The 19302-nt window shown below is 49.0% G+C and overlaps 1 protein-coding gene across 3 annotated transcripts in view; it reads left to right on the forward strand.

Moving 5' to 3' along the window:
- Positions 1-19302, forward strand: part of ANXA7 (annexin A7) — a 490249-nt gene that overhangs the window by 173243 nt on the left and 297704 nt on the right. For all 3 annotated transcript variants that reach the window (XM_085603646.1, XM_085603647.1, XM_085603648.1), the window contains one exon: positions 14290-14526. In XM_085603646.1, the coding sequence (XP_085459772.1) occupies positions 14290-14526 (237 nt within the window). The remainder of the gene's footprint in view (positions 1-14289; positions 14527-19302) is intronic.

Below are 19302 nucleotides of genomic sequence, written 5' to 3' on the forward strand. Positions count from 1 at the left end.
TTACGTGTCATCAGTTCACCCCACTCTTTCACGTCTAGATTATTTATTCCTTCCACATAGCTATGTGCACTGGGTGGCACACATCCATTATGCCTTGTGGCCTCTCGGACCACTCGCCGATCCAACTTAAATTGCGACTGCTAACTAGCAGGGCCCCCTATAGGTGGCGTATGTCCCCTTGGTTGCTCTGGGACAAGGCATACAGGGAGATGCTAAGTCAGGCAATCACGGAGTACTTCAGATACAATGCCGGCACATGCCAATCCACAGTTATTTTATGGGAAGCGTTTAAGACCACAATTTGGGGTACAGATATAGGTTACCGCACCGGGGAAAAGCGCCGCCGCCTGGCTCAGGTGCACAGACCTAGAGAACAGACAAGAAGAACTCCAATCCCTTGTGGTGGGAGGCTCAGACCCCGCTGCCCGCTGGAACCTCCTGCACATGGAACAGTTGCTCCATCAGGCTCATACTGACTGTCCCAAGGATTCCCGGCTGGCCACCCAGCATAGGATCTACCAATGGGGCGATAAGTCTAGCCAAATGCTTCATAGGCTCTGTCAGGCTAGAGTGGCCCCGACGCAGGTACCCCTTCTGCGGTCCCCCGCGGGAGTTGCCTGCATCTCCCCTGAGGCGGTTGTTGAGGCCTTCGCTTATTTCAATGCGGCATTATACGAAGAACGGGAGGTCATTACCGAACCCCTCATAGATGCCTTTTTCGTGGATAACCCTCCCCGTCGCCTCTCGGACGAGCAACGCGCTGCCCTGGAGGAGCCTTTAGATGAGCTGCGGTCGACACTATCCAACATCGACCCAGGTCGTACGCCGGGCCCGAAGGGGTTCCCATGTGCCTTCCTGCGGCCACATTTGGAGACTCTAGGACCTTATTTGTTCAAGGTAATATGAGACGCCTTGGAGAAGCGTATTCTCCCTCTGGACTGGAGACATGCGGAGGTTGTAGTTTTTTTTAAAAACCGGGCCGCCCACCAGACGACCCAGGCTCCTATCCCCCTATCTCATTACTAAATTTCGAGCCCAAACTGCTAGGGAAGATTCTGGCAGATCGCCTCCGCACTTGTATACAAGATTTGGTGCACCCAGTCCAATCTGGCTTCATGCCCCAGTGGTCTACCAAACATAATATCAGAAGAGCTCACAACGCGGTGGCGGAAGCTTATAGTTTGGGGCGTCCTACAGCAGTCCTGCTGGCCGATATCGACAAGGCGTTAGATTTGGTAAATTGGACGTACCTCTTTAAGCTCTTAGAGGCAGTTAATCTAGGTCCCCACTTCAGGGCATATGTGAAATTGCTTTATACGGACCTCACTGCATCGGTCCAGGTGGCTGGCCACTGCTTGGCCCCCTTCCCCATTCGGAGGGGCACTAGGCAGGGTTGTCCGCTCTCCCCACTGTTTGCACTGACAATTGAGCCCCTGGCTGCATGGGTCCACCTGGACTCTAGCTTACGGCGTCTGGACTGGTCTCTGGAGTGCTCAGATAGGATTGTGCGTTATGCTGACGACACCCTGTTTTTATGTCGGATCAATGGGTTTCCGGGCCCCGGGTGCTGCAGATTCTGCGGGTCTTTGGGGAAACCTCCGGCCTCTACGATAACCCGTCCAAATCCATTCCGTTTCCTATTTGCGGGGATCAGTGGTCTCAGGCTTGGGCCTCGCAGTTAATAGTGGCTGAGGCAGGATTCCGGTACCTTGGGGTGTTTATTACGCGTGCCAACCGAAGCATGGTTACGAAATATCGCTCCGTTGCTGCCCACAGTTCGGGATGCGACGACTGTGTGGTCCCAACTCCCCCTCTCGTTATATGGTAGATCGGCTATTTTTAAAATGGTGTCTTTGCCTTGCCCGCTCTATAGGCTGCAACATTACCCCTTTCCAATCCCCCCTGTCGTGGTTTTGTCAAATCGATGCATTACTAAATAGGTTTCTCTGGGGGGAAGGAGCGGTTCGGGTGGCGCTCGCAACCTGTATCCAATCTACATACTGTGGTGGGATAGCGGCGGCGGATGTTCGGGCATATTACTGGGCATCGCATCTCCTAGTGATAAACGACTGGTGATATGGCTCACAGTCGGACCCAGCTTATGCTGTGGAACGACTCTTCATGGCCGAAACCCCGCTGCTCCACTCCTTGTATAGCTCCTCATCTCTGTTGTAACTTCCCCCGGCTTGTAGGACTTTCATTCAGATCTGGAGGCGAGCAGTCTGACAGATGGGATGGTGGGACAAACTAACCGGTGCTACTCCTCTTTGGTGAGGCACACACCCCGGCCAGTCACGACTCTGGTGGGTTTCCGTAGGTGGGACGCTATTGGGATTTCCATGTTGGGAGACATAATGCGGGGGTCCACACTCAAATCCTTTCAGCAGCTACAGGAGGATTTTGGCCTCCATAAAAAACAATTTCACAGATATCTGCAACTCAGACACGCCGTGTCCCCTTTAATAAGGGGCCTCACGAGCCTCCCGGAGGAGGGCCGGTTGCTCATGGGGGATCTTGGTGCCCACAAGATCCGTCAAATTTACCAAACACTAACTACACACTCCACGACCACTATACACTGGACTCAGACGCCGTGGGAAGCAGATATGCCCACATTGACGGATGATGGCTGGGTAGAGGCACTGGCTAGCCCCGGTACTCTGCGGTCTCTACTCGATATCGACTGATCCAGTTTAAATATCTTCACAGGATATACTTTACATGTTTACGCCTTTACAAGATGGGGACTATTCGGTCCCCTACGTGCCTCCGTTGCGATTCGGAGGAGGGGTCGTTTCTCCATACTGTGTGGAGTTGTGTGGCACTGCAACATATCTGGTCGGGCGTAAGGTCCTGTTTGGGGCGGGTGTTGGCATGGTACATTCCTGCAGACCCTCGACTGATTCTCCTTCACAGTACTGAGGACATTGGAGGGAATAGATCTAAAAGGCATTGTTCGAGGCATACGAGCTGCAGGTTACACACTATGCATAGATCGCCATCTGGTGTTGGGTCCGGATGTTTGCACTTGTTTTTGTCCTGGAAAGTCTTTGGAAATCACGAGGTATGTGACTCCTCCTTAGGATGATACTGCGCATGGGCATTGGCTCCATCCTCAGATTGTTTTTTTCCGCCACTGGGTTAGGATGCGTTTCTCGCGCTCCAGTTCGGAACTGTTACCTGTTTCGCAGCGCAATCCTTCTCCCTTTCGACGGTATTGTCTCGAACGCGAACCCTAATTGGCGTGCATCTCTAACAGTCATCGATTCCGGTCATCGCCGGCATCTTCCAGGAGTTTGTCGATGTGCCAGAGGAGCGGGTCAAAGAAGAGCTCATCAGCACCTCCGAAGCCGATGACTCCGATGTCGGAGAAGTGACTCCAGCTCAACGGGTCGCAAGTAAAGACGTCGACCCCGACCCACTCCCTACAACCACAAAATCTTCGGTCACACCTTCACTCTCGGGCTCAGGTGCACACCGACACACTGTTTCCCATGCCCCGCCCTCGGGCCCGGCAAAGAAGCCTACCAAGCCTTCCGGCAACTCGGGCTCGAGTCTGCCTGCCACCGGTGCCCAAACCCAATCATCGGCACCAAAAAAGAAGCCGCACCCATCCTCGGGCCGACCGCTACTTCCACCCCGAAGCCCTCGGCACCGAAGACTCCAACCAGTGACTCCCCGGCACCGAAAAAACACTCGGAGCCGACGAAGAAGCCACTCCCCAAAAGTACGGACTCGCACTATTCGGAGCCGAAAAAAGCATCGACACCGAAGAAGCACACAGAGACTGACAAATCGCATGGCTCGAAGCCCAAATACGCTCCGCAGCCAGCGCCGAAAAAGCCCTCGATGCCGACGCTGTCGACACCAAACACCCAACCTTCTTCAGAAGAGCTTTTTCAACCAGACCCTCAACAAAAAACTTTAACTAAAGACCCTAAAACGGGTCAATTGACACTCCGTTCCAGAAAAAGACCACTGGACATGCCTGCCCCAGCTCCACCACCTAAAAAGGATATAGCTACATAACCTCTTAGAATACCTTCTCCACCTCCACCACCTCCCCAACCTCGTTCTCCTACACCATTCCCTACACCAGTAGATGATGACACATATGATGACACAGGGGACGGTGACAACAACATGCCACTAGATCACCCCAGTCCACCAGGCTCCCCGGACCCCTGGGATGACTATAATACACCTAATGTCCCACAAGAGGACATCTACCCCTGTAGGCCCTCCCCACCAGAAGATACCATGGAGTTTAATCAGTTAATACACCGGGCTGCCCAGTACCACGGGGTCGACCTACTTACAGAACCGGTCGAAGACGTTTTTGTAATGGACACTTTCGACACCACCCAAAGGTCCACATCCACTTTACCCATGCTCAAAAAGGTGATTAAACACGCTACAGAAGTATTTAAAGACCCTGTCAGGACTAAAATCATCAATCCTAGAATTGAGAAAAAATACAAAGCTGCCCCTACAGACCCAGCTTACATTAAGGGCCCTATTCCATTAGACTCCATGGAGGTCTCAAATGCTAGGAAAAGGGCTAATTCGCAGACAACCGGTGATGCAGCGCTGCCCGACAAGGAGTCTAAACTCCTGGACGCCTCTGGCAAAAGAACAGCGTCCCAGGCAGCTAATATTTGGCGCATCGCAAAGACTCAAGCCCTGTTAGCCAGATACAATAGGGCTCACTATGATGAATTGGAGTCCCTACTCCAACACCTCCCGGGCAAATACAAACATAAGGCCAACGACCTAATACAAGAGGGTAAAGTTATCACCAACACCTCTATCCGGTGTGCTCTTGATGTAGCAGATAACGCATCCAGAGCAGTGAACACCAGCGTCCTCCTTCGCAGGCATGCATGGCTACGCATTTCTTGGTTTAAACCTGAGGTGCAAAGCTCTATCCTCAATCAACCATATGACCAACACCTTTTTGGCCCTAATGTTGATGCGTCCCTTGAGAAGATGAAAAAGGACACCGAAACGGCCAAATCAATGGGAGCCTTGCGATCGCAAGCTCCCAGACGTTATTTTCGACGCTCATCCTACAGGGGCAACTCCAGGGGATACTCGTCTGATACCCCATCCACCTCCTACAAGTCTCCCACCCAATCCACCTTCACCAGAGGTTACCACAGAGGAGGATATCGAGGCAACAATAACAAGGGCAGAGGCAAGACTTACAACACCCGCTCTGCCTCCAACCCTGCCCAATGACTTCCCTCCGCTTCCCCCGGACCATTCCACTCCTGTCGGGGGAAGACTACAGCAGTTCCTTCCTGTCTGGACCAACATCACCACAGACAGGTGGGTGCGACAAATAGTGCAATCAGGTTACTGTCTCGAACTTACCTCTACACCCCCAAACATTCCACCCAAACAGCATCCAATGTCGGCAGAACATTTATCACTCCTCAAACAAGAGGTAGTTTCATTACTACAAAATACTGCAATAGAACTAGTTTCCCCTGCACCAACAAAACACGGGAGTTTACTCCCTGTATTTTCTAATACCAAGAAGGATGGCTCTCTGAGACCTATTCTAGACCTCAGGCCACTAAACCTGTACATACAATCAGACCACTTCCACATGGTCACACTTCAGCAAGTCCTCCCTCTACTTTCACTGGGCGACCTTCTGGCCACCTTAGATCTCAAGGACGCCTATTTCCATATTCCCATACACGCTTCTCACAGAAAATATCTCCGGTTTGTAGTGGACGGGCAGCACTATCAATTCAAAGTACTCCCTTTCGGAGTCACAACAGCACCACGGGTATTCACAAAGTGCCTAGCAGTAGTCTCAGCCCTTCTAAGAAGACAACACATTCACGTCTTCCCATACCTCGACGACTGGCTCATAACAGCCAGCTCGTACAACCAGTGTGTCTATCACACTCAGGCGACTATCCAATTACTCCACGACCTGGGTTTCACAGTAAACCACACCAAGTCTCATCTGCAACCCTCACACACACAACAGTACCTCGGCGCCACAATAAACGCCTCAAAAGCGCAAGCCTATCCCAGTCGAGCAAGGATAGCAAACATTCTCGCTTTCCTACCCAAATTTCAGCTGCATCGCTCTCTCCCAGCTCGAGTGTTCATGCAGCTCATAGGGATGATGGCCTCTTGCATATTCATAGTGCCTCACGCAAGACTCCAGATGCGTCCCATACAAGAGTGCTTAGCACGCCAATGGAACCAGGCTCAAGGTCAGCTAACAGATCTGGTGTTGGTAAATGGTCGCACTCATCGCTCTCTGCAGTGGTGAAACACCATAAACCTTTCCAAAGGGCGACCGTTTCTAGAGCCAGTTCCTCAGATTGTCATGACAGTGGACACATTGGTCTCCGGCTGGGGAGCTCACCTATTACATCACACCATGCAAGGCAGGTGGACACCTCAACAAAAGTTATTCCACATCAATTACCTGGAATTACTGGCTATATTCCTAGCCTTAAAAGCATTTCAAAAACAAATATCGGGCAAGGCTGTCCTAGTCTGCACGGACAACATGACAGCTATGTACTACATCCAAAAACAAGGCGGGACACACTCCCTGCAGCTCTCCAAGCTAGCACAAAACATATGGAGGTGGGCTATACTTCAGAACATATTTCTCCTAGCCCAACACGTCCCAGGAGTCCAAAACACCATAGCAGATCTGTTAAGTCGTCAAACACAACAGATCCACGAGTGGGAACTCCATCCACAAGTTCTTCAACCATACTTTAAAATGTGGGGGCAACCACAGATAGACCTCTTCGCCACCCAGGAAAACGCCAAATGCCCAAGCTTCGCCGCCAGATACCAACACCCATTGTCCAAAGGCAATGCGATATGGATGAACTGGTCAGGCATATTTGCGTACGCCTTCCCGCCTCTCCCACTCGTACCACTGGTGGTGCGCAAACTATGGCAACACTCACTGACTCTAATTCTAGTTGCTCCAACTTGGGCCAGACAACCATGGTACACCACTGTGAGAAGTTGGCCTGGTATATGCTGTTCACTAATCAAAGTGGACACCTTGCACCAGTACAATTCGACTCTTATGGTAGATAGGTTTAAGACAACCTTTAAAGAAAGCTCTCCTAGTGGTAGCTGTGGAGAGCAGCCTTCGGGCTAAGTCTTTAGAGGAATGTATTACTAAACCACTCTCTACTAATCTCTTTATGAGATTAGAAGTCAGGAACATATGCACAAATCAACATTTCACAATAAATTAAGCACAAAAATGGCTGGGGCCCTAGGGGTGTACCAGACCATATACTAAAAAAGAGACTTAAGAACAACAACTTGAAAAGGGACAAGGCCTAGGGCCTTCAGAAGCGTTGGGGCCTCACGATACCACCCAAGGCAGGTAAGTAAAGGACCCACGGGGGACGCATGCAGTGTGTTAACACAGCCGCGAATCCCCGTTGACTTCAATGGTGCAAGTCGCGGTTGGAAATTAAGAGTTTAAGGGTACTTCGGGAGAGTCTACAAGCAAGTCACTTACAGGGTAAGTAGTTCTAGAGCCAACACCCACAGGAGCACCGTAGTGCTGTAGTTACCTCACCCAGGGAAGCCGGGTGCATAGGTGCCTTTTGGTGTCGGGTCGCGGCGTCTTTTTCAGTGGGAGCCAATGAAGACTTGCTGCTTGTGAAGACAGGAGAAGTGTCCAGTGGAATCCAAGGCTGGATTCTGAAGAAGGAAGACCTGAAAGCAGAGGAGACAGTGTTCAAAGTCACTTGCCAGTGACCCGGGGCCAGGAAGCTGGATGCCCAGTCGTCTGGTGTTTTCAGGTAGTTCACGGGTGTCTTGACTCTTCAGCCACGAGGTCCAGGAGGCGTCGACGACAAGGAGCTGGATTCGGCGTGTCCCACGAAGTCTGCAGCTTACTGTGGTGTCGGTGACCAGATTGGAGCCAACAAGCCTTGGTAACAGCAAGTCTCGTAGAAAGGACAAAAAGTCAGCGGTGCAGACCAGCAAGGTCTGAGGGACTCACCCAGCGAGGATAAGTCAGGGCAGGCGTGGAGCAACCAGGGGAGCCCTTTGGAGCTGTAGAAAAGTCTTCAGGGGACCCACAAGCCAGCCGGCAAGTGATCGCGAAGACGCCTCAGGAGGATCCACTCAACAGGGGCCCACGGTCACTCGGGACGGGGTAGGCCTCTAATCTCTGGAGGGATCCCTGCTAGAGGCTTGGACCACACGTGGCCCAATGCACAGGTTTGTAGAACGTTGTGAAGGGGTTGCACCCAAAAATAGTGCACGGTACCCAGAGATTGCGGTTCCTCGTCACTCGTGGGGTCCACTTGCCTCGGCGTCGCTGGGGGCTCGCTGGGGGCTCACGATGGCCTTGGAGAAGTCGGGAAATCCTCTTCCTGGGCTGCAGGGACTTCGGGCTCCGCCTAGGAGCGGTGGAGTTTGCGACCGTAGTTTGTAGTTTTTGGTGCCTGCCAAGCAGGGGAGTCACTCCTTGACTCCAAGGGAGATTCTTCAGTCTTCCAGAGGTAGTGGAATGTCGAAGGTCCGGGATTCGTCTTCAGAGCGTCGTCCAGGGGTATCTAGTTTGCAATGGCAAGGGTTCCCTAACTTATACTGGAAGGAAGGGAGGGATTAGCTCAATGACCCCACCTATGGGAGGGTCAGGGGAGTGGGTGGTTACACCCACTTCCCTTTGTCCGGTTTCGCGCCACAGCAGGGGCAGGTAGCCCCTGAGCCGGTTTGAACTGGTGTATGCACGGAGGAGCCTACTGCTCCCCCAGTGCAGGACTTCAAAGAACTCTAGGAGTGCACCCACCCAGCCCCAATATACTAAACCCTGTCTGGGAGGTGGTCACACCTCCCTGTGACAGGATGCCTATTGTTGGGCCTCCTCCACTGCGAGTTTCGGTCATCAGCAGGAGGGCAGCCCAGTGTCTGTGACTGGTGGCATCCATATTGTGATGCCAGGGCTCTTCAGGATGCTACCGCGTTTCCACAGTAGGTACTTGTCTATTCCTCTAGAAGGGTGGGATCATACTCCCACACCAGTTACTGGTGTGGGGGTATGATTCCAAAGCGTTTCACAACAAACACGACATGTTTTGATGCAGCCATTCTAAAGTTAGCATTTACCGTGAGGTTATAATGCACTTAAGAGTATATGGTTTGACCGCATTCACAAACAGCCCCAGAGAGTAGACTCTGAGAGCTGCAGTGGGGCCCTGCTCAGGCAGAGGCACCCCCCTCACATGGAAACCAAGCACCCTGCCCACAGGATTGATAGAGCCTGCCTTAGGGGTGACTGATAGGTTTAAATGTGTGTGCAGGAGAGATATAGGGAACCTATATCTCAGTGAGGAGTGCTAGCACCACCTCACCCAGGCTGCAGTAGCAGGCCTGTGGTCAGATTTAGTCTGCTTCCCAGGGGTGGCATAATACATGCTTCAGCCCCTGGTAGGCCTGTGAAGTACCTATGCCCTTGGTACCTAAGGTACCATATACTAGGGACTCATAAGGCACCACAGTATCTAATCACTAGTGCACCTAATATGCACTCCATGTCGTTTAGAGAGAACAGAGAGGCTGGGGCGCTGATCAGCAGGGTCCCAGCCAGATTATAGCCAGAAACCAGTGTAAACATCAGAAAAAAAGTTGGGGCAACATAAAGAGGCAGATCCTACTCTCCTACAACCACATTGCTGGAACTGTCAGTAGTCCCGCACCAAAGATTACACCTCTCACCACGCCTCTTAACCCAGAACCGTGGAGAGATCAGACACCCGGACCCAGCTCAGCTCAACCTTGCGATCTGGCTCCTGAAATCTTAGAATTCGGTTACCTTAACCTTCCTCCTGACTGTATGAATGTTATTAAGGAGGCTAGACGCCCTACCACTAGAGCATGCTATGCAGCCAAGTGGAAACGATTTGTGATATATTGCCATAACAATACCATCCATCCCCTAGATGTGTCTATCCAACACATCATAACCTACCTACTACACCCACAAAGGTGCAACTTAGCCTATACTTCTATTCGGCTACACCTTGCTGCTATAGCAGCATATCTACAAAATAGACAACATTTATCACTATTTCAAAGCCTTTATGGAAGGACTCAAAAGGATAATTCCTCCCAGAGTTCCACCCTCACCTGTGTGGAATTTAAATATTGTGCTCACACGACTAATGGGACCTCCTTTTGAACCTCTACATAAATGTGAGCTACAATTCTTAACATGGAAGGTCGCTTTCCTAGTGGCCATAACTTCTCTAAGAAGAGTTAGTGAGCTACAAGCCCTAACTATTCAGGAACCATTCTTACAAATGCATCACAATAAGGTGGTTCTCCGCACTATTTCTAAATTCCTCCCTAAAGTCATTTCCCCCTTCCACCTTAATCTGTGGAGTTGCCAGTTTTCTTCTCGCAACCACACACAGTCGCAGAAAGAACTCTTCATACTTTGGATGTTAAGAGCATTGCTCTATTACATTGAAAGAACACAACCTTTTCAAAAAACCAAACAACTTTTCGTTTCTTTCTCACCACCACACAAAGGCAATCCCATATCTAAGTCCGGGATAGCCAGATGGATTGTTAAATGCATACAAATTTGCTACCACAAAGCAAAACGCACTTCAGCTGTTCCTCCCACAGCCCACTCTGCAAGAAAAATAGGGGCTTCTATGACATTCTTAGGCAACATTCCATTAGATGACATCTGCAAAGCAGCTACATGGTCTACACCACATACGTTCATGAAACACTATTGTGTAGATGTGCAATCGAAACAACAAGCGAGTGTGGGCCAAGCTGTACTCAAAACCCTATTTCAGACTACTGCAACAGATACTGGTGGCCGCCGCTAAGGAGTGGGACTGCTATACAATCTATGCATAGTGTGTAATCTGCAGCTCATATGCCTCAAACGGAATATGCTACTTACCTGTATGCATCTGTTCTTGGCATGTAGAGCTGCAGATCTACACACGCCCACCCGCCTCCCCAGCTTCCTTTATCTGTTCCAGTATTATCTTATTTAGTTACGGTATACAAGGGCATCTTCCTGTTTCTTACAAAGCTCCATCATTTCCCTGCTGGCGAAAAACAATCTGAGGATGGAGCCGATGCCCATGCGCACTATCATCCTAAGGAGGAGTCACATACCTCGTGACTTCCAAAAACTTTCCAGGACAAAAACAAGTGCAAACATCCAGACCCAACACCAGATGGCGATCTATGCATAGTGTGTAGATCTGCAGCTCTACATGCCAAGAACAGATGCATACTAGTAAGTAGCATATTCCTTATTGTTTCGGGGGCTTTCACTAGCTAAACGTGACCTAGCACAACACTGGAAGGCAACATCCCCACCCAGTATAAGGTACCTGAAAGAAAACAATGGATAGGTGCCTGTCTGCTGAAGTCGCAGTGTTTCAGTGTCGGGATGTCTGCAAAAACACAAGAAGATCTGGGCCACGTACCGTGGCATTGACCTGTCTCTCCTGGGGCCGGCGGTTTCTCGAGACCCCCATAGATAGGCTGGTAGTGAGTAATTCACCGATATAGGGTAATGGTGTGGTGCAGGGGTAAAAGAGCAAGATTGCACTAAGTTTGTATAATGTTCTATAAATGATGTATGGTGCGTAGGTTTGGGTCTGATGTTCTGCAGACCTCATTGGGGATGTTATTAGGTGCCTTTCAATTGTTTACTGTATCTATACATGGTTCGATGCTCTCCGGGCTTTGCCCGTTTGGTACCTTGAAAATCAAAAAATTTGTTGTTAAAAAAAAAAAATAACATTCACCACCAGTCAAGAGATTTAAGTTAAATCCATCATTAGTTTGCTCACCAGACCACCCCAGTTTAGTCCTAGCCATATTCAAATCTTGACCCTGTGCCTCGTGGGAACAGTCAAGCCTGAACTGCCAAGCTAGGTCCTCTCAAAATGATGGATTTAGGCCCAGGTCTCTGTACTGGGGTGAATGTATGACAGTGTTCTGCATCTGTCCATCAATTGTTCTTTTTGCATTTGTAACCCCGAGTGGGACGGGTATGCCCAGACGTGGGTCCCGTGCTCTCCATGCCACTGGAGTCAAGCAATCCTGGCTGATGAGGGGAGAGACCCCGAAACCGGTCCTAGGATGCTTGTTTCCAGTCCAGGGAGGACCTGGCCTGGCAGTCAGGGCTGGACTTTTCCCATTGGGCTCAGGGTCAAGACTGATTTGCATATGGCTGGGTTCAAACTGGAATGGCATGGGGAGCAAAAAAACGAAGGATTTAGCCCAGATCTCAGTACTGGGGTGAATGTAAGACCTTGTTCTGCATTCTGTCAATCAATTGTCCTTTTTGCAAATGGACAAATTGGAAAGAACAAGCTTAATTACTGTGAAAACTCTGTAACGCATCTTCCCGCACCTGAGAGTTCCACTCAAGGTCCAAGCACTATCTTTCGTCTGCTGTGTAAACTTGATTACATCAATGGCCTCTACCACGGATCATCTTGATCAACTATGAAAAGACTACAACAGATTTAGAACTCTGCTGCCAGACTACTTCTATGTGTAAAGCCACAAGCCCACATCTCCCCTTCTTTGAGGGCCCTACATTGGCTACCGGTTGCTAGAAGATCCACATTCAAGCTGCTTTGTATCGCCCACAAAGTAATACATGGAACAGGACCGCTTTTCATCCGGAGTAAAATCATAAAATACATTCAATAAAGGAACCTCTGCTCCGGATTGGCACCTCGCCTCAAAATCCCACCATACAAGAAAAAACATGGGTGGCACATCTTTCTCTGTTCATGCAGCACACTTTGGAATTCATTACAACCCCCCCCCCCCCCCCCCCCTCCGACATAAGAGCCACAGATAGCTATCTTATCTTCAGAAGGCTACTCAAGAATTGACTCTTTTGTACATAACCACCATACTCCAACACAAATATACAGCATATGCCTGTGTATATAAATATTTAATTTGATTATATGTATATATCTAGGTATGTGCATTTCTTTTTTTTTTATTATTTTTATTTAATATACAGATTTTATTAAATTTGACAAAAGGTACATGGGGTTGTTATGCCACAACCCTGTCATTCAACAAGCGTACAATCCGCCATCTTGGGACATAGGTATGGCAACAAGTAACATACAGGTTATTGATCAGATCAGTATGCGCGATTATCTTTGCATTTCCGTGCAGTTCTGTACATATACTTGCATTCAGTCCCGACGGTAAACTCCCGTCCCACAACCCCCACACTTCTCTCCCCCCCAGGCGTGTTAGGTATGTGTATTTCTTGATCTAAATAAATATGTATAATATGTACTTGTGTATCTATATATTTATTGCTTAACTCCTACTGTTAAAAAAAAAATAACTTTACTCTCTAATGCACTACTCTATACCTCTCTCAATGTATCCTCTACCTCCTCTCTCTCCGACTCATCACAAACCTCATTCTACTACTATGATCTCCAAAATAACCCTTTCTAAACTCTTTCCTCCTCTATCCCTCTTTGGATCGCCCAAACCTTATTTTAATTCTATGGTTATTCAAACAACCCTTCTAAATTCTTCCCTCATCTATCCCTCCTTTGACTCATCCTAGCACTCATTTTACTAATAAGACCTCCCTAATACATTTCTAGAGAGTGTTCCCTCCTCCGCCTCTCCTTATACTCATCCCAACCCTCATCTTGCTATTATGAGCTCCCAATAAATACTTTCTAGACTCTTCCCTCTTCTATTCCCCATTATCCTTTTTAATCCAACTAACAAACTCACATGTCCACCACTCAAATTTCACTATACTATTCCACCGCTAATCCTTTTGGGTTCCGGAGTAGCGTGCTACTTGCCAAAAAGCGCTTTGACACCGTGTCTGGGGTATTAAGCGCTATATAAATGCAATTACAATACAATATTCAGAAAGATCATTGTGTTTTTTTTGGTTTCAGTGTCCTTTCCGTTAAAAATGTAATAAATTGTATCGGCATGTAATTTATTTTTACACAAAGCTGATATTTAGTTGTAAAACAAAATGCTTGTTATGCATGAATAGGTTTTCTTGCAAATGTGACAATATAATTTTTGGTCACTACATATAAAAAACGGTTTAAGAAGGGTGAAAAGTGCGCACAACTGTAAGGTAATGCAGTGTCTGATTTCAAGGCTGATAAATAACGTGATTTGTAAAAGTGAATTTTAAAATTCTAAAACCTATTTAAATAAATACTGTAAAAACAAGTAGTTCATTTCTTTTTTAAATTCTTTCCCCTTCAGGTCAAGGCTTTGGCATGCCTAGTGCTGGCGCTGGCTATGGAGCGCCTCCGGGTGGGGCAGGCTTTGGAGCACCTGTTGGTGGAGCTGGATTTGGAGTACCTGCTGGCTATGGAGCTCCTAGTGGTGGAGCTGGTTATGGAGCACCTGCTGCGGGACCTGGTTACGGAGCGCCAGCTGGTGGACAAGGCTACCCTCAACCTCAGGTGCAGAGCTATGGAGGCGGTGGGCCGGCCCCAGGTGTGTAGGTTGCCTAGTTGTGTGAAATGAGGACAGTTGAAACACAAATGTATAGATGTATATTTTAAACCTCCATTGTACATCAACTCAGCTTATAATATGGCTTGTTCTAGTCTGATATCTAGTTTTATATACAGGATATTTTTAGCAAATAATGGCATCAGGCTAATATGAATGTTGCCCAAAGATACTTATTTGTCAATTGTCAATTTTTAGGTCTCGGCCTGACGTCAGCAGCGCATGCGCTGCTCTCATCATACGAGACTTCCTGGAAGCGATACGATTCCAGAAGCCACGTCCCAGCTCTTCCTTCAGCTTTCATTCGTGCGCATCCTTTGGCATCACCAATTCTGCCAAAGGCAGTGCAATGATTGCACTGAAGGCATGCCAGTCATTCCTTGTTGCCACCCTGTCTCCTTTTAGGCACGCCCACCGGGATTGGATCATTTACGGGCGGATTTAAACTCTTTCCTTGAGGACTTGAAGCACTATTTTTTTTCTCATTTGCAGTGCCGTCCACATGCTTGTAATGGCCGCTGACCGCCTCTCCTGCTTCAGCCCCCCACCCTCGCAAAATATGGAGTTCCGCTGCATCAACGCACCTTATCTCTCTGGTGTACAGCTTTTTAAAGCAATCTATTCATGCATTCATTTGCGCATTATGATGAGCTGACGAGTATATTTTGTGTGAGGCGGGGTTGGACTACAGAGGTATGTTTGAATGGTTCTAGTTAAGGATACAATGTATATTTGTAATACATGTTCTGGTTTGCGGACATAATCCTAGTGGTTTTCGGGGTAGTTAGCCAGGCCTTGGAAGAAACGTGGGCTCTCGTCACACAGGGAGTGCAGCGTCATCTTAGATCTTGCACGGCAAGAATGCAATGAGCCCCAGTGGGACACACCGCTTAGAGGTGATGCAGACACACCACAGAATGAACACAAGTGCCTTTTGTGCACCCTGTATGTGCGTCTGTTGTGACTCCGTGCTTGTGCCTTGGTGCTGTGCACACGGAAGCAGGGCTGCGGGAATAGAGGCGCCTGAATGGTACTCGGCCGTTGTGTACATTATTGTGACTCTCTGTCGGGCTGCAGCTCAGTGCTGTATTTAACGATTGGAGCAGATGAGACCCCCTGTTGTACACACACTCGCTGTGCATCAAGAGGCAGAGAACCAGGTCAGCAGAGCTGCTGTCTAGCCAGAGCAACCAGGTCAGCAGAGCTGCTTTACAGGGAGAGAACCAGGTCAGCAGAGCTCCTGCTTTAGAGCCTTAGAACCAGGTCAGCAGAGCTGTTGTAGAGCCAGAGAACCAGGTCAGCTGAGCTGTTGTAGAGCCAGAGAACCAGGTCAGCGGAGCTGCTCTAGAGACAGAGAACCAGGTCAGCGGAACTGCTTTAGAGCCATAGAACCGGGTCAGCAGAACTGCTTTAGAGCCATAGAACCGGGTCAGCGGAGCTGTTGTAGAGCCAGAGAACCTGGTCAGCGGAGCTGTTGTAGAGCCAGAGAACCAGGTCAGCGGAGCTGTTGTAGAGCCAGAGAACCAGGTCAGCGGAGCTGTTGTAGAGCCAGAGAACCAGGTCAGCAGAGCTGCTTTAGAGGGAGAGAAACCAGGTCAGCGGAGCTGTTGTAGAGCCAGAGAACCAGGTCAGCGGAGCTGTTATAGAGCCAGAGAACCAGGTCATCGGAGCTGTTGTAGAGCCAGAGAACCAGGTCTGCAGAGCTGCTCTAGCTGACACTGACTGACTGACTGACTGACTGACTGACTGACTGAGACACTGACACTGACTGACACTGCCACTGATTGACACTGACACTGATTGACACTGACACTGATTGACACTGACACTGACACTCATTGACACTGACTGACGTTGACTGACATTGACGTTGACTGACATTGACACTGACTGACATTGACACTGACTGACATTGACACTGACTGACATTGGCACTGACTGACATTGACACTGACTGACACTGATTGACACTGACTGACATTGACACTGACTGACATTGACACTGACTGACATTGACGCTGATTGACACCGACTGACATTGACACCGACTGACATTGACACTGACTGACATTGACACTGACTGACATTGACACTGATTGACACTGACTGACTCACACTGACTGACATTGACACTGATTGACACTGACTGACTCACACTGACTGACTCACACTGACTGACTCACACTGACTGACTCACACTGACACTGACTGAGACTGACTGACTGTAGGAGAGTAGGATCTGCGCTTATGTTGCCCCCACTTTTTTTCTGATGTTAACACTGGTTTCTGGCTATAGTCTGGTTGGGTCCCTGCTAATAAGGTCCCCAGCCTCTCTGTTCTCTCTAAACCACTTGGATTGGATACTGTGTTACCTTATGAGCCCCTAGTATATGGTACTCCTACTCCCACACCAGTTACTGCTGTGGGGGTATGATTCCAAGGCGTTTGACACCAAACACGACATGTTTTGATGCAACCATCCCAAAGTTAGCATTTACCGCTAGGTTATAATGCACTTAAGAGTATATGGTTTAACCGCATCCACAAACACCCACAGAGAATAGATTCTGAGGGCTGCAGAGGGGCCCTGCTCAGGCAGAGGCACCCCCTCACATGGAAAACCAAGCACCCTGCCCTCAGGATTGATAGGGCCTGCCTTAGGGATGACTGATAGGTTTATATGTGTGTGCAGGGTGAGATATAGTGAACCTATATCTCAGTGAGGAGTGCTAGCACCACCTCACCCAGGCTGCAGTAGCAGGCCTGTGGTGTCAGATTTAGTCTGCTTCCCAGGGGTGGCATAATACATGCTTCAGCCCCTGATGGGCCTGTGAGGTACCTATGCCCTTGGTACCCAAGGTACCATATACTAGGGGCTCATAAGGTACCACAGTATCCAATCACTAGTGCATCTAATATGCACTCCAAGTTGTTTAGAGAGAACCGAGAGACTGGGTCCCTGATCAGCAGGGACCCAGCTGACTATAGCCAGAAACCAGTGTTAACATCAGAAAAAAAGTGGGGGCAACATAAGTGCAGATCCTACTCTCCTACACAACCCCCCCTCCCCCCCCCCTAACGCAGGTACACTAAACTAACCATGACCAGTTGAGTCTTCGTGTTCTAAGTGGAAATACCTTGAGAGTCCATCTGCATTGGCATGTTGGGTCCCAGGTCTATGTTTCGCTGTATAGTCCATCCCCTGTAGGGAAATGGACCACCTTAAAAGTTTTGGGTTTTCACCTTTCATCTGTTTGAGCCATAGGAGGGGCTTGTGGTCAGTCTGAACTATGAAGTGAGTGCCAAACAAGTATGTTCTCAGCTTCTTCAGGGCCCACACCACAGCAAAGGCCTCCCTCTCTATAGCTGACCAACGTTTCTCTCTAGGGGTCAGCCTTCTGCTTATAAAAGCTACTGGCTGGTCTTGACCCTCATCGTTCAGTTGAGACAGTACAGCTCCCACACCCAGCTCTGAAGCATCTGTTTGGACAATGAACGTTTTGGTGTAGTCTGGACTCTGTAAGATGGGGGCAGTGCACATGGCCTGCTTTAGGTCTTCAAATGCCTTTTGACAGCTAGCGGTCCACTGAACCTTTTTTGGCATTTTCTTTGAGGTAAGATCATTTAAGGGGGTCACTATAGATCCATATCCCTTAACAAGCCTCCTATAGTACCCAGTCAGGCCCAAAAAGGCTCTCACCTGTGTCTGGGTGGTTGGAGCTACCCATTCCATTATGGTCTGTATTTTGCTCTGCAATGGTTGAACCTGGCCTCCACCTACAAGGTGGCCCAGGTACACAACCTGACTCTGCCCTATCTGGCACTTAGTGGCCTTGATAGTGAGGCCTGCTTTTTGCAGGGCCTCCAAAGCATTTTCTGAGGTGGACCAGGTGATCCTGCCAGGTGGAACTAAAGACAGCAATTTCAGCTAGATAAGCTGAGCAATAAGTTTCCATACCTGTCAGAACTTTGTTCACCAATCTCTGAAAAGTGGCAGGTGCATTTTTCAAACCAAAGGGCATCACCACAAAGTGGTAGTGCCCACCAGGGGTTGAAAATGCTGTTTTGGCCTTGGCATCATCAGCTAACTTGATTTGCCAGTAGCCAGCTGTTAGGTCAAATGTACTAAGATACTTGGCTGAGGCCAAAGTATCTATCAGTTCATCTGCCCTTGGAATTGGATAGGCATCAGTCCTGGTGACTGCATTGAGGCCTCTGTAGTCTACACAAAACCTCATTTCTTTCTTACCACCCTGGGTATGAGGTTTGGGCACTAGGACTACTGGACTAGCCCAAGGGCTATCTGTAGGCTCAATCACACCTAGTTCCAACATTTTCCGGACTTCAGTCCTGATACAGTCCCTGACATGGTCAGGTTGCCTGTAGATTTTTCTCTTGACAGTCTCCAGTGTCCACCTCATGGGTGCCCCGGGAAGACTGACTAGGGGTCGGGCTAAACCTATGTCTAAACTGTTGCAGAACTTGTCTGCATTCAGTTTGCTGATGATCAGTGAGGCTGCTTGCCAAAGCAACACCATCTACTGACCCATCATCAGGGTTCTGTGAGAGCAGGTCAGGGATGGGGTCACTATCCTCCTCCTGTTCCTCATCAGTTGCCATGAGCAAGCCCATGTCAGCCCTGTCAACATATGGTTTCAATCTGTTGACATGGAACACCCTAAGGGGGCTCCTGGGAGTTCCAATATTCACCAAGTAGGTGATTTCTCCCTTTTGCTCAACAATTGTATGGGGGCCACT

Source organism: Triturus cristatus, chromosome 1_2, assembly GCF_964204655.1.
Source record: "Triturus cristatus chromosome 1_2, aTriCri1.1, whole genome shotgun sequence".
Lineage (NCBI taxonomy): Eukaryota > Metazoa > Chordata > Amphibia > Caudata > Salamandridae > Triturus > Triturus cristatus.